Source organism: Drosophila montana, unplaced genomic scaffold (genome assembly GCF_035044405.1).
Source record: "Drosophila montana isolate Dmon_TW-CO22-7 unplaced genomic scaffold, ASM3504440v1 contig_3083_1, whole genome shotgun sequence".
Taxonomy (NCBI): Eukaryota; Metazoa; Arthropoda; class Insecta; order Diptera; family Drosophilidae; genus Drosophila; species Drosophila montana.
This window is the reverse complement of record NW_026997957.1, coordinates 114,464-130,490: the sequence shown is the minus strand read 5'-3', so window position 1 is coordinate 130,490 and position 16,027 is coordinate 114,464. Positions and strand designations below refer to the sequence as shown.

The window sequence follows — 16,027 nt, the reverse complement described above, 5'->3', positions numbered from 1 at the left end:
ACAAACCCGGCAGCAGCTGTAGCTGGAGCTGGAGCTGGATCCGCACCAGCGGCAGCCTGGCGAATGGTCAAACATTTTACGCTTTTTGTTTAATTAAAATAGCAACAGGAAGCAGGATACTTAAAGCAACACCAGCAGCAGTTCGCAGGACCTCTCGTTTTTGTGAACTCGGCGCTTTTTCAATTACGCTTGCATTGCATTTAATTTAAAAAAAAATAAAATAACTACAACAACATTAGTTTGCGCGCGCGGCGGCTGTTTGCAGCGCTTATCTGCAAGCCGAAACCGGAAACGGAAGCTGCTGCAGCTTCCGGTCATGCTGTTAACTTTTATTTGCCATGCACTGGCTTGTCCCTTGCCTTCGGCTTTAAGTGCAAAACTACAGTGAAGCCTCGCTAAAGCGAACTCCCGCCAAAAACCTTGTCTATTTAAAAGAGTTGTGAAAGGGGGAAAAAGCATAAACAGGAAACGCTTAAATTAAAATATATTAATAAGAAAGGAAGCAAGTTCTTTGTTCTGAGCGCAATGCTTGAACTAGAAAAATTTCGCCAGATTTAGATTCCAAATTGATCAAGAGGCCAAACCTTGAACAAAGAGCCAACCCGCATGAAAATCGGATTAGATTTGACCGAGTTATGGGATTGGGAAATTTTGGCCTATGTCTATATATTGTACTTAGTCAAACAAGTATAGATTTGTGTGTATATGTAAGTGTGTGTGTGTGTGTGTGTTTGTAAGTGTATGCAAGCATGTATGTATGCATTTATGTATATATGTATGCATGCATGTTTGTTTTCTAATACCAAACGCAGACCAAGCTTATTTGTCGCTGTGCTGCAAATTTAAATAAAACGTATTTTTAGCAGGTGCTCTCCTCCTCGATTCTCAAGAATTCAAGTAGGCCTTGCTGAAATTCAACGAGGCAGGAAACCTTGGCTCTGGAGGAGCAACTGGTGGCGGTGGAGCAGGAGGTGTAAGTAGATATGTATGTAGATGTTTGTATGTATATGTATGTATGTATATGTATGTATGTATGTATATGTATGTATGTAGATGTATTTATGTAGATGTATGTATGTATGTATGTAGATGTATGTATGTAAGTATGTATGTAAGTATGTATGTATGTATGTATATGTATGTATGTAGATGTATGTATGAAAGTATGTATGTAAGTATGTATGTAAGTATGTATGTATGTATGTATGTATGTATGTATGTATGAATGTATGTATGTATGTATATATGTATGTATGTATGTATGTATGTATGTATGTATGTATGTATGTATGTATGTATGTAGGTAGGTATATACATAGGTAGGGGGCGGAGCAGGAGGCGGATATTTGTAGGTATGTATGTAGGTATGTATGTATGTAGGTATGTATGTAGGTATGTATGTAGGTATGTATGTATGTATGTAGGTATGTATGTATGCATGTATGTATGTATGTATGTATGTATGTATGTATATATGTATGTATGTATATATGTATGTATGTATGTATGTATATATGTATGTATGTATGTATGTATGTATGTATGTATGTATGTATGTATGTATGTATGTAGGTAGGTATATACATAGGTAGGTATCCGGACTGCGCTTTCTCGAAATTAAATATGGAAATAAACTAACTATTCGTATCGATGTGATGTTAAGGTAAGTACATAAAATACATATCAAAAGAGGAGGATAGAATGCGGGGTAAGTTTAAAATCCATATATCATTTATATATACCTTCATTATATATAAAAACAAGAATACATATTAAGACAAATCAGACCTGGGAATGGCCTACTGAATCTTATTAAATCAGCATTATTACATGATCATTTATGATAAATTAGAATATTTCGAATCAGACCTGGTCACGGGCTATTACACCTTGCATCTACTATCTACATATGTGTTAATTACAAACATGATCATTTCTATATATAAGTAAGAATATATGTAAAGCAAAATCTGACATGGACACGAGTTCCATTATTACATCTGGATTTACCAACTATACATAAATTGGAACAAGAAGGCTTTCTCCTATTGAAATATTTATAAAATTAACTAATCGTATGGATGGGATTTGGGTTAAGTACATAAAACATATATGTATATCGAACAAGGAGTATCGGATGCGTGGTGAGTACGTAATACACACATTATTTATATGTACATAATGTGCATAAGAATTATACCTTATAACAGCTGAATATACTATTTACTTATATAAATTCTAAGTATGAACATTTATATATGAATAAGAGTATATTATAAAGCAAATTCGACCTGGGCATGGGCTATGTAACATATGCATATACATCTACTATCTTCATTTGTGTAAATTGTACATATGATCATTCATATACAAATAACAATAACAAACATAATCAGACCTGGATACGGATACAAATATTATCTTATCCTATTGGAATATGGAAATATACTAACTATTCGTATGGATGGAATGTGCGGTAAGTACATAATACACATGTCAAAAAAAATTGATAGGATGCGGGGTAAGTTAATAATCCATATATCATTTATAAATATATTCATTATATATAGAAACAAGAATATATATTAAGACAAATCAGAACTGGGGACGGGCTACTATATCTTGCATCTACTATCTGCATATGTGTTAATCACATCATGATCATTTATATATAAGTAATAGCATTCGACCAGTGTCTATTTTTGAGGGTAACTTTCTTACATGAATTTTGGCCAACAATAATGTTGCCAGATGCTTAATTCAGACCAAACCACGTACAAAAAGCCTTATGAAAATCGGTTGAGATTTGACCGAATTATGGGGGTGGGAAATTGTGACCTATGTCTATATACAAATCTTGGCGTAAGATTTTGACATGAATTTCGACTAGAAATTTTGTATTGAGATTTGAATGCCAGATTAATCTAGAGGGAAAACCATGAAGAAAAAGCCAAACCTCGTGAAAATCGGATGAGATTTGACCGAGTTATGGGGGTTGGAAAATGTTGACCTATGTCTATATACGAATATTGGGGTAAGATTTTGACATGAATTACGACAAAAAAATATGTATTGAGATTTGAGTGCCAGATTAATCTAGAGGGAAAACCATAAAGAAAATGCCAAACCTCGTGAAAATCGGATGAGATTTGACCGAGTTATGGGGGTAGGAAAATGTTGACCTATGTCTATATACGAATATTGGGGTAAGATTTTGACATGAATTTCGACTAGAAATTTTGTATTGAGATTTGAATGCCAGATTAATCTAGAGGGAAACCCGAGAAGAAAATGCCAAACCTCGTGAAAATCGGATGAGATTTGACCGAGTTATGGGGGTAGGAAAATGTTGACCTATGTCTATATACGAATATTGGGGTAAGATTTTGACATGAATTTCGACTAGAAATTTTGTATTGAGATTTGAATGCCAGATTAATCTAGAGGGAAACCCGTGAAGAAAATGCCAAACCTCGTGAAAATCGGATGAGATTTGACCGAGTTATGGGGGTAGGAAAATGTTGACCTATGTCTATATACGAATATTGGGGTAAGATTTTGACATGCATTTCGACTAAAAAATATGTATTCAGATTTGAATGCCATATTAATCTAGAGGGAAAACCATGAAGAAAAAGCCAAACCTCGTGAAAATCGGATGAGATTTGACCGGGTTATGGGGGTGAGAAATTTTGACCTATGTCTATATACGAATATTGGGGTAAGATTTTGACATGAATTACAACAAAAAAATATGTATTGAGATTTGAGTGCCAGATTAATCTAGAGGGAAAACCATTAAGAAAATGCCAAACCTCGTGAAAATCGGATGAGATTTGACCGAGTTATGGGGGTGAGAAATTTTGACCTATGTCTATATACGAATATTGGGGTAACATTTTGACATGAATTACGACAAAAAAATATGTATTGAGATTTGAGTGCCAGATTTATCTAGAGGGAAAACCATAAAGAAAATGCCAAACCTCGTGAAAATCGGATGAGATTTGACCGAGTTGTAGGGTTGGAAAATGTTGACCTATGTCTATATACGAATATTGGGGTAAGATTTTGACATGCATTTCGACTAAAAAATATGTATTCAGATTTGAATGCCAGATTAAACTAGAGGGAAAACCGTGAAGAAAATGCCAAGCCTCGTGAAAATCGGATGAGATTAGACCGAGTTATGGGGGTTGGAAAATGTTGACCTATGTCTATATACGAATCTTGGGGTAAGATTTTGACATGAATTTCGACTAAAAAATATGTATTGAGATTTGAATGCCAGATTAATCTAGAGGGAAAACCGCGAAGAAAATGCCAAACCTCGTGACAATCGGGTGAGATTTGACCGAGTTATGGGGGTTGGAAAATGTTGACCTATGTCTATATACCAATATTGGGGTAAGATTTTGACATGCATTTCGACTAAAAAATATGTATTCAGATTTGAATGCCAGATTAATCTAGAGGGAAAACCATGAAGAAAATGCCAAACCTTATGAAAATCGGTTGAGTTTTGACCGCGTTACAGGGTTGGGAAATTTCGACCTATGTCTATATACGATACTAGCGGGTATACCCCTAAAAACTCTCAAAGATGTTCTCTTGTCAAATGAAATTCCACCCAATGTAAAACACTTTTTGTTTAGTAAATATGTCTAGCTCTGGCGATGCTCGCCCAAAGGAGCTTCTGTCCGTCAATGCAGCCTTCACTGTACTTGGCTTGGCAAGAAGAAGAAGAAGAACAACAGCGACAGGAGCAATAGATGCAGGTATGTCCTGCATGCTGTCAGCTGCCAGGTGGCATATCAATGCGCCATTTGCCAATGGCATAAAACTGCATGCATTCTTTGGCCAGGCCAAAGGAATTTTTTACTCGATATTAAAACATGAAGGCGACGTGACAGGATGTCCACGTATGTGTGTGTGTGTGTATGTGTGTGTGTGTCTGAGTGTGTGTTGGCTAGTGTATCACGTTTTTGTCATTTGGCAAATGCCACTTCATAATTCAATAAAACAATAAAAGGCCAAATCCTAACAAATTACAACAATCACATCATATTACGTATACGTATTACGTATTACGTGGTCATGTGTTAGCCCATCCACGTGCGAGAAGTGGGCGTGTCCGAGCATATTTTCATAAATTGCTCACAATTTGCTATGCATGGCATAAACACAAAAGACCAGCGTAACTGACACGCCCACAGCACTAGAGAGGGGGGGCGGGTGGGGGGCGTGTGGACACATAAGCGCACGACGCGACACGACAACAAAAATGGCCAAAATTATGGCGCAAAGGATAATCGCCATAAAGTGAGTGCCAGCCAAGAAGTGGAGCAGTCGTCAGAGGCGCGACGGACGGGCGGAGGAACGCGCTAGGCAAACGTGAGCCTGGGCTAAAGGACAACGCGTGGCTACGTGCCGGATTTGATGGCCCGGAAGGCAAGCAGCGCCCGACACCCAACTAGAGATGAGCGCGTGACTTAATTTTGAGGTTAAGGAACAAAGCACGAACTAAAAATCTCTTTTACGAATATACGTGTTTTGCATATATCTGAAATATATTAAATAATGTGTATATATTTTGGATCTACAGCCTCTGATAATGATCGTGGAAAGAGAAAGGACCTTTGCTAGCTTTTCTTTATTTTCTTTGTAGATCTTTGCGATGAATAGCTTTTAAGTATTTGTATGATAGTTGAGATTACCTTTAGATATAGCTCAATATTTGATAGATATTTTTAGAGATTGCAGTTTAGATTCTCTTCAGAAATTTGCTCAATATTTGATATGGATATTTATAGTTTTCATCGTGGCTTTTTCGCAATTTATCGTGCCCTTGCCTTTCTTGCCAATGGGCACGAGCACGAACTTAAGCCTATAATAATCGAAACTGGACAAATTTTCCAGCTTATAAATTTATTATTTATTATTATTATGTATTATGTATTATTATTTATTATTATCATTATTATATTATGGTTGTCATTATTATCATTATTATATTATTGTTATTATTATCATTATATTATCATTATTATATTATCATCATTATATTATCATTATCATTATATTATCATTATCATTATATTATCAATATCATTATATTATCATCATTATATTATCATCATTATCATTATTATCATTGTCACTATCATTATCATCATTATTATCATTATCATTATTTTTATTATTACATTTTATTTTATTAGCATCGATTATTAAGATTATCGAATCAGATATTGATACAGTTTTTATAATGAAGTCTTCCGATATATCCCCAATATTTTCGGGCTTCCTTTCGCCTTTACGCAATTTATCGTGCCCTTTTTCGTGTTTGAGGTGGCTGGGCACGAAAATGTATCAAAAGGCGCGACACGCGCCCATCTCTATGCCCCCGACACAGAAAAAACGCGTTTCGCCTTCATGCAATGCTTTATTCTTTATTGGTGAGTACAGAGTGGAGCACCATATTGTGTGTATAAATGTATCGTGGTGTATAAAGTATCTAAGTATAATGCACTGAGAGGAGAGGGAGAGACGGGGGACGATCGTACTATGCTTCAGCTCAAGTCAAGAACTAAGCATTTACGATGTGCTTAAACTAAGTAGACGCTACCAGTTGCCGCTACCAGTTGCCGCTACCAGTTTGTGATCTGCACTTGTTTTTCTTCTTTTTCGATTATTAATTTTATGGTTCTTCTTTTTTTTTTTTGTCAATTTACAATTTGTAAATGGCGTTCACATTGGGCCCGGCCTGCACCATGGCATCCTTGTGCACCTGGTACTGCAGCTCCACCTCGCGCAGCTGCAGCAGCTGCTTCATCTTGCGTCCAATTGCCAAAATTGCCGGCTGATTGTGCGAGTCCTTGGTCCACAGTGCTATTAAAGGAATCAATAGTAAGTAACAAGTAAGTGGTTCTAGTCGGGAGCTCCCGACTAGGGGATACCCTGAACCCTCTTCCAACAGGCGATAGGTATGAAATGAAGGATACTTGATATATATATATATACTATTCCCGAAGCTAAATGTCAAGTTTGGTGATATTAGCTCTTATTATTTTCCGAAATTGCTCAAAAAACAGGATTTCAATATCGATTTTTATCGATTACTTGGAAACGGGCCAAGTTATCGAATATCGGAAACAAACTCGATCTGCGCGGGGACTAGGAGGACCTACAGCCAAAATTTCAAGTCTCTAGCTCTTATAGGTTCCGAGATCCTTGGGTAGATCGACTCGGCTATTGATGCTGATCAAGAATATATATACTTTATGGGGTGGGAGATGCCTCCTTCTGCCTGTTACATACATTTGCACAAATACATTATACCCTTTTTACGCATTTTTAATGGGTGTAGGGTTTAAAAAATGTCTACCGACCGATATATTTTTGGTGCTATCTCCAATGCTGTTCCAATTCGACCTACTCCTAAACCCCGACAATATCTATAAGGACTGGCCTGTAGACTATGATCCTATATCCTTGCCAAATAGTGTAGCTATTCCTGCCAGCCGATACTCACATATTTTGCTGGCCTTGTTGCGCACATTGATGACCACGCCACAGATTTGATCCGAATACTCGAAGCACTCGCCAATTGTGCACAGCAGCTGCAAAGAATAAATAATAGACTAAATGAATGTTTTAAATGCCTCTCATAAAATTACCAAATCGTGCCAGAGCTTGTCTACCAGCTCCTTGGAGTCCTTGTCCAAAAACATGACCCAACGGCCGCCGTCCTTGTTGACATCGTCCTCCCACATTGGACTGTCAGAAAAAATAGAGAAAAAAATAAATACTGAGCTTTAAAGGAAGACCTGTCAACTAACCGTATGCCATGCTTGAAAACCATGTAATCGTTGAATACCTTAAGATCAGACGGTGGCTTAATAAAGTAGTAGACACTGCAAAGCAAATGAAATAAATAAAACGGAATGTTGCCCAAGATCCCGCTGCGCCTCACCTGAAGAAATCCTCGACCGTGTTGAAGCTGGTCACATCGCTGAGCATATCGGACCAGGATTTGCTGCGATCGTTCTCCCAATGCCAGAGCGTCCAGGTGTGCTCCAGCGGATGCTTAAAGCACAAATCATAATCAATTGAGCTGAGGACGCGATTCAGCGACGGCTGCAGCTCGGCCGCGGCGGCGGCAAATTGTTCATCGGCGACCATATTGCCATTGCCGCCGGCATAGATGGCCGCCGCCTGGACTCCGCCGGATTCGGCCACCTCGGTGCCATTGTAGTTGTCGTAGCCCATATTTTGAGTTACTTTAAAATATTTCTGCAATATAGCGCCTATCTCGTTAATATTTTAATGCCAATTGTTTTTTTTTTCCACACGTTTGGGGCGTATTTCTAATTGTTTTTTTTTTCTATTTTTTTTTTTGTTCTTTTTTGGCGTCTTTTGTTTTTTTTTTTTTTTGAACGAACGAAAAAAAACCGTATTTGTATAAGGAATATGAGACTTTTCTTGTGTTGCTCGGACGAGTTTTATAGAATTATGAGAAAACTGGAAAACTGCAACTCATTTAGTCTCTCTGACAGTTGACATTCAAACAGCGCCTACTTTTTCCGTCTCAATTGGCAAAAATAAACTTTTCAAGCTGCCGTCGGCGTTGCCAGATCGCTGTTCATTTAGTGCTGCGATGGCGATGTTGCCAGAGTGGATGCAGCTTCGCTGTGAATGCCAGATCGGGTGAAGGTATTTTTAATACCCCTTCTAAATGGTTTAAAGGGGTATAATCTTTTTGTGTAAATGTGTAACTGGGAGAACGAGGGATCTCCGAAACAATAAGGAAATATATACTTGTTAATACCCTGCAAATGGGTTAGTGGGGTATAATGGCTTTGTACGGTTAGAAGGAAGCTTTTGCCACCCAATTAGGTATACATAATTTTATTAATCAGTCGTGTGGATCCAGCCTTGTCCGCCTGCCTGTGATTATATTTGCACCCGTTGCCCAAAATTGTATAAGAGCATGGTTCTCGATTAGATCATTCCTATTTAACATCAGCTATAGCACGCCCGTTTCCACGAGATCGTTAAAAATCGATATTACTATCTTTTTTGTCCAGATCTGGGCGCTTATAAGAGTTAGAGACGCCAAATATAGTTTAAACAGATCCAGAATTAATAATCTTTTAAATACCTTTACATATTATCCCACAAAATATTAAAAAAATCTTAAACTAAGAGCTAAAACCTTGGGCCTTGGTATATACACAGTTTTTTATGCCACAATTAAGCCCCAACTATTTCATAAAAATCGGACAATAGGAAACAAAGTTAATTAAGAGAGTATTGATAGATTGGTTGAAGTAGAAGAGAATTAGCTGCATCATAAAGCTGACAGCTTGCGGGGTATCTCAAGGTCGGACACTCCCGACTAGAAGGAATTGGTTAAAGTAGCCTAAAAGTTGTGGACGATGATCGATGATCGCTCGAGAATCGATTTATTTTTTGTCGGGGATTCCAAGGAATCGATTTACATGCGATTTAAATACCAAGCAAATGCAAAACTTAAAGCAAATGCAGTTCTTAGCTATTATGGAGAGGGTGGAGAGGGGGAGAGGGGGGGCAGGGGGTATGTTCTGGCTGGTCGATCAATTGAAATGTCGCGCTAATAAAATAAAATGGCAGCGAGCATACGATAAATGCACGAAAATAATAAAATGTGACCCAAATGAGCGAACGCGACAGCCAAAGACACAGACAACCAGAAGAAGTTCGCCTGGCTGCCTGCCACGAGGAGCTGCCTCAAGGAGCTGCCACAATTGCCAAGCTTTCCTCTATGTGTCTGAGTGTGCGTGTGTGTGTGTGTGTGTGCAACAGTTTGCTTGCAGTCAATAATCGAAATCGACTTGGGCTTGTGGCAATAAAAATTTGTCTTCGCCGCTTAAGTTTTGCGCCTTGTTGCACAGACAGGCAGCTCCTGCTCCTGCTCCTGCTGCTGCCACAACCGTTGCGGCTGATAATAAAATATGTGAGTCCTTGCCACGCCGTCTGCCTTGGTAAGTAGCTTTGGGCCCTTGTAATGTGCACCATTTGTTGCCGCTCTACTGTTTAAAAAAAAAAAAGTGCCACCCAAAGCGACTCTGTGGCTTTGCCACAAGTTGCTGCCCGTACCCCCCCCCCCCCCGCACGTTCCCCCCTTGCGCTCCTTCGACCTGCCGCTCTTGGCTTGCGTGTGAATTATGTTGGCCAAGTTAGTACAAAAGTGTAGATTGCCATCCAACTGGGCGCAAATAACTTTCCCGCTTCAATTTACTTAAAAATTCTATTTATTTTAGGTCTTAAGCAGCATTGCCCTCCCCTCTCCCCTCCCCCCTCTCTCCCCTCACCACACCCTGCTCATCTAAGCTTGAAAGATTTTTCGGTTGGTTTGTTCAAGTTGGGCGCAAATCGCATGAATTTTAAGTCAACTACGGATGAGCATATATTTTCAGTTGATTAGCTCACAGAACATATATAGAAACTAGTCACGAGAAATTTGGTCAACCTCGTTTATATAGATCAAACTGTTTGTCCTGGCTAATTGACTGATTGACCGACTGACTGACTGACCGACTGACCGACTGGCTGACTGACTGGCTGATTGATGATTAACGTGCGGACCAAGCCTTAAGATAAAGCTGCATGAGGATTTAAAAGAAGAAAAACAAACAACAAAATAAATCTATTTAAATGCAACGGGCGCCCTACTCTGTGATTCTCAAAAATTCAAGTAGGGCCTGGCTATTTCCTTGTAAATTTAGTGATTATTTTTGTGACGTGTTTAACAGTGTCTGCAAACTAAAAGTGTAATTTAAATAAAAAATGTTGTTTGACTATTTAAATGCAACAGGTGCTCTTCTCTGCGCTTCTCACAAATACGAGTAGGGCCTGGCTGTTTGCATGTAAATTCAGTGATTTTTTTGGTGATGTGTTTAACAGTGTCCGCAAACTAACAGTGTAATGTAAATTAAAAATGTTCTCAAACTATTTAAATGCAACGGGCGCCCTCCTTTGTGATTCTCAAAAGTGCATGTAAGGCGTACATATTTGGATATTAATTGAACTAGCACTCGCCTGAATAGATCGATGGTGAGTACAAATTTTATACTATTCATATTTTATAGAAATTTAATTCATTTCGCCCAACTCAAACCTATTGTATTTTGTTTAACATTGTTGGCAGCAATATTTTAGCTGTGGCATGGCACAGATAACGCTTCCATCTTGTTTTGAATTATTGTCTAAATATTTGAGCGCGCATATTTAACTGTCCGAACGCAACTGTTGTTGAATCCAAACAAATGTTTAACTTGGCGTTACAAATCCCGACTTTTTCCAGGTGCCTGACTGCGTATACGTAATATTTTACAGCGCTTTGCACTTTGCAGCTACAGCTGCAGCTGCCTAACATCGGTCAGTAAATCTCTTAAAATATTGTAATGTTACATAGTGCAAAAAGCAAAAAGCGAACAAAAAAAACGAAACTAGCTGAAAGAGCGAAGCTGAGCATCAGTGGCAAGCACTAAAAACACGGGAGGGGGGGGGGAGGAGGAGCGGGACAGGTGTCAGCAGCCAGAAGCATGTCTTGAGCCGCTCAGCACTTGGCAAGAAATGAAAATGATTTGAGGCATTAGACGGGCATGGCCCACCGACTCCTTCTGTTTTTGGCCAGGAGATTTCGCGGGCCAGGCACGCGATGATGTACGCTTTGAAGGAGAGCTCGTTTATTTCGCACCTGAATAGCAGATCAGCAGCGAGTGTGGTTGGCTGAGGGACAGCCACATAAAACAATAAAAGGAAGTCGCACATGTGGCTGGATGATGGAGGGAGCAGGCCTTGAGGCACCCGAAAAGCAGTTTCCCTGCCAACTGTCAGCCGAGCTCACCTTGTGCTAAATGCTTTTGAGCCAAACAAAGATGAAGTCGCGGCGACGCGACGCGTCTGTCTCCCCCACCCCAAAGGTAAAGCAAGAGGCCAGGTGAAAGTCATTTCACGCTGTTGTTGCGCAAAAGATTAAAATAATAGCAGCGCGTAAATTAAACAGGCAGCAGGAGAAGGCGAAGGAGTTGCCAGCACCAGTTCCAGTTCCCGTTCCAACTTCAGCTCCAGGTTCACCCGTAGCAAGTGGAGTGGCAACCGCACCAATTCCTTTGTCTTCGCTTTGTCTATGTGTGCGTGTGTGTCTGCGGTCTGGCGCTAAAACCGTAAGACGCTTAGCAGCTAACGGGCAGGGGCAAAACAGCAGCAGCAGCGGCAGCAGCAGCGGCAGCAGCAGCGGCAGCAGCAGCGGCAGCAGCAGCCGACGACAGCGGCAACATCGCGTTGTCAGCACTTCATTTTGAGCCAACATGCCGCGTGCTTCACTTAATGCGACAGCCAGGGGCAGGGGGAAAGTGGCGAGTGGTGGGGCGGCGTGTGCAGGTGTACAGCAGCCCAAGACCATGTAACAGCATGCTGTGCACACATACGCACGCACACACACACACACACAAAAAGGCAACCCTGCAGTTGCATTACTTTATGGGTATTATGGTGGTCAGGCGACAAAACTTAAAGAAGGGAAGTATTGCAATTCCAATTGTGTGTCAGAGGAAAATATTAGTAAAATCTAATAATTTTCTCTAATCTATTAATATTATAATAAAATGTATCAACATTTTCAGCTAAACGAATTAGATATGGCAGTCCGAATCAATCAGTCAAAAATAAAGCGTACACAAATCTTAATTTAATTTAATATTTTTTTAATTTTGGTTTACAAAACAAAGCTTAGTTCAAACCCTGCCCCAAAACACAATTTATTTAAACACAACATATTTTATGGATTAGTAATTAATATAAATATTATTAATGTTTTATAGATCACTTACGTATTAAGCTTTTTTAAAACGCATTCGTCACATTTGTCGCCTGCACCAGTGCGCACACACCTTTGCATTGCACATGTACACATATACATGCACACAATGTATTATGCTGGGCAGGACCCGTTGCATTCGAGCGGTTGGGGGGGGTTTTGGGTGTGCGCTGATTCGTTAAGCTGTACCCCACTCCCCGCTCCATGCTCTCACACCCCCGCCAATCCTACTGTCATGGCTCTGAGTGCTTGTGGCTTGTCTTTTTCGACTTGTTACTCCGCTGTTTCTTCTGCTTCTACGCTTTTTCGCCTTTCGTGAGCTTAATGCTTTATGTTTGCCAGCTTTTAGCTCCGTTGTTGCTGTTGTTGTTGCTGTTGCTGCTGCCATTGCAAGGTACTTTGCTTTTGTTCGATGAAACGTAAAAATAGCAACAAGCAACGAAAACTCATTTTTAGACAATGCCGCATAATTCCAACGGATGCGGATGAGGGATACAACGTACGTCCTTTTTGCTATAATGAGGTACACGTTGTTGTTGCTGCTGTTGCTGTTGCTGTCTGTTTGTTTGTGTGGCAAAGCTTCTCTACTTATGTTTACATTTCAATGCGTCTTTTTGCTACCTGCTTCAAAGTAACCGCAAGAAGTTTCTTACGCGCTGTCAGTTTTTATAATGAAAGCGGAGCGTTGCCAGACCCACACAAAAAAAGAAAGGTAAAGGGAGCAGCAGCATATTTGCCTGTGCATGGGATCGCAAAAGAGAAGGTCGCTTTAACTTTTGAACCCTTTAACACACACACACATACATACATGCGCACACCCACATGTGCCAGCCTGTTGCTGCTGTGCGTTGTTGTTGCTGGTCATTTACGCCCATTTAGCCACATTTAACAAAGTCAACAATAAAGTCAGAAACTTTTGTCGACCCGCTCAACTTGAAGCTGAAGTTCAGTCGAAACGATAATTGCCCAAACTTCTGCCCAACTACCAATGACCCCTCCCCTCCCCGACCCAGGCCCTGGTCCTGACCTAACCAATGCTTATCAGTTTTCCGGACTACACAAATTGAATAACCATCTAGTTTCGGGCTGGGCGAACTTGAGATGTAGCTCGAGGTACCATTAAATCATCATTCGCATTTGGATTACGACGTAGCTGCTGACGTATTTCGGTTTCCTCATTAACGGAGATATCAGCAGCAGCAGGAGCAGCAGCAGCAGCAGGAACATCAACAGCAGGTGTCAATTTTAATTTGCTACCTCTTCAAGGATGTTCGTCTCCGTTGGCTGCAGGACTTGAAGCTTGTAACTGGATATCTGTGTGTGGGAGTTGCCAGACATTTGATGGACTAACGGTCTCTGCGGTAATTATGGCTAGCAGATAAATTAAATTATAATAAAATTAAAATATAAAATGGCGTTATAATATTAATTTACATAAAAAATGGTATATAGAAGCATAATAAATTATTAACATAATATATAATCATTATACAACACTGGATAAGTTGTTTTGAACGGAATCTCTCAGGAAACCAGGATATACCCAAATGATATAGATATAAAGTTTTAAATATATGAGTACCCATAAAAACACATAGTTTATGCCCAGATATATATGCAGATATATCATCATAGCCGGTAGACAGTCGTCCATTAATATGCAGCTCAGCGACTGGCTCTGGTCTTGAGGCTATAATGGTGCCTAGTTGATCAGCTCATTAAAGAAGCTAATGAAGCAGCTGAAATATTTGCGCAGCCAAGCGCTCTGCATGCCAAACGAGGACAAAATGAAGAGCGGAAAAAAACCCAAAAATATTTCAATGAAACTTAAACTTTTATTTTATGTCGTAAACAAAATCACATAAAGGGGGGATTGGAGGTGCAGGAGGTGCGAAATATATGCCCATGGTCTAAAAACATGTCGCACTACTTCCATGGTCTAGGCACACTCTACTTCTTCAGCAGCAGGGGCGCGGCGGCATAGGGACGAGCAACATAAGGAGCAGCAAACGGAGCGCTGTAGGCCAGAGGAGCTGCAGCGGCATAGCGGGCGATCGGTGCTGCAAAAGGCGAGGTGTAGGCAGCAGCAAAGGGTGAGCTGTAGGCGGCAGCAATGGGTGAGGTGTAGGCGGCAGCAACTGGAGCGGTGTAGGCGGCGGCGGCGATGGGGGCGGTGTAGGCAGCTGGGAAGGCGGCGCTATGGGCCACCTGGTGGGCGGTGTAGCTGGAGGCATAGGGTGCCACGTAGGCGGCGCTGCCGACGACAGCTGGTGCGGTGTAGGCCAAAGGAGCCACAATGCCCGGCTTGGCAGCAGCCACAGCCACAACAGCGAAGAAGCAGACGGCGAACTACGGAAGATTCAACAATTGAAGATGCAACTGGAACTGGAGCTGGGAGCTGGGAGGTACTTACGAATTTCATGTTGGGTGTTTTGGATTTTTGGGTTAGTTGTCAGCTAGTGAATGACCAGTTGATTTGTGATGCCAATTGGAAGACGACGCTGTGCTTTTATAGCCAAGCCGCCGACGGCCAACACTTACACTTTTCAATTTTGGGGCCGTTGTTGGGCAGCTGTTTCGGTATGCGGAGCACGCGCAGCGGCTGGCCAAGTCAACGACTGGCGACGACAAAGACAATGCTGTCCATGTTGCGCATGCGCAATTCTTGGCCAGCAACAACATTTGATTGCGGCTCTGCGGTCTCTCCTCTAGCTTAATGGGTCTTGGCGCGCTGCGTGCCTGGCGTCCGTTACTTTTGATTTGTCCATGACCTTGGGCTGCAGCTAAATAGCTTGTCCGTGGGTATTACCGTGCCGAAACGGTAGCACAAACAAACCGTATGATTAACGATATCACAAATACGAATTGCATTTTAATTGTTTATATTAATTGATAACCGAACGCAGTTTGTGAGTTTTCAAAATGAGTCAGCGAATATAATAACATGCTAGTGCTGCCAGACTGTGCTAAAAATGGGTCTAATGCGCGAAATACTTAACACTTTTTTATGGTATTTCTGGTATTTTAGTGCATTTTGATTAAGTTGTAGAAAAATGAGATTACACATATTCGTTTATATTGCAGTAGTTAAATTTTATTTAATTAAAGCTGTTAAATTCCATATGCACAACAATTACAATTTGCTGCCATTGGCTGCCGTAT

At 40.5% G+C, this 16,027-nt stretch overlaps 2 protein-coding genes across 2 annotated transcripts; both read right to left on the bottom strand.

Moving 5' to 3' along the window:
* Nucleotides 1–6,432: 6,432 nt before the first annotated feature.
* On the bottom strand, nt 6,433–8,362 carry eIF4E3 (eukaryotic translation initiation factor 4E3). The gene is made up of 5 exons (XM_064685562.1): nt 7,976–8,362; nt 7,842–7,916; nt 7,680–7,779; nt 7,535–7,622; nt 6,433–6,891 (listed from the first exon to the last, which is right to left on the bottom strand). The coding sequence occupies exons 1-5, from the start codon at nt 8,269–8,271 to the stop codon at nt 6,731–6,733; spliced, it is 720 nt and encodes a 239-aa protein (XP_064541632.1). The 5' UTR covers nt 8,272–8,362; the 3' UTR covers nt 6,433–6,730.
* A 6,401-nt stretch (nt 8,363–14,763) lies between these two features.
* On the bottom strand, nt 14,764–15,540 carry LOC135430796 (vitelline membrane protein Vm26Ab-like). Its single transcript, XM_064685594.1, has 2 exons — nt 15,279–15,540; nt 14,764–15,214 (listed from the first exon to the last, which is right to left on the bottom strand). Exons 1-2 carry the CDS (start codon nt 15,285–15,287, stop codon nt 14,816–14,818), a joined length of 408 nt encoding a protein of 135 aa, XP_064541664.1. The 5' UTR covers nt 15,288–15,540; the 3' UTR covers nt 14,764–14,815.
* Nucleotides 15,541–16,027: the final 487 nt, after the last annotated feature.

Coding starts and splice junctions, on each gene's coding strand:
- eIF4E3 (XM_064685562.1), bottom strand. CDS start 8,271: ATGGGCTACGACAACTACAATGGCACCGAGGTGGCCGAATCCGGCGGA. Junction 7,780..7,841: donor GTTTTCAAGCATGGCATACG/GTTAGTTGACAG, acceptor TTTTTCTGACAG/TCCAATGTGGGAGGACGATG. Junction 7,623..7,679: donor ACAAGCTCTGGCACGATTTG/GTAATTTTATGA, acceptor TATTCTTTGCAG/CTGCTGTGCACAATTGGCGA.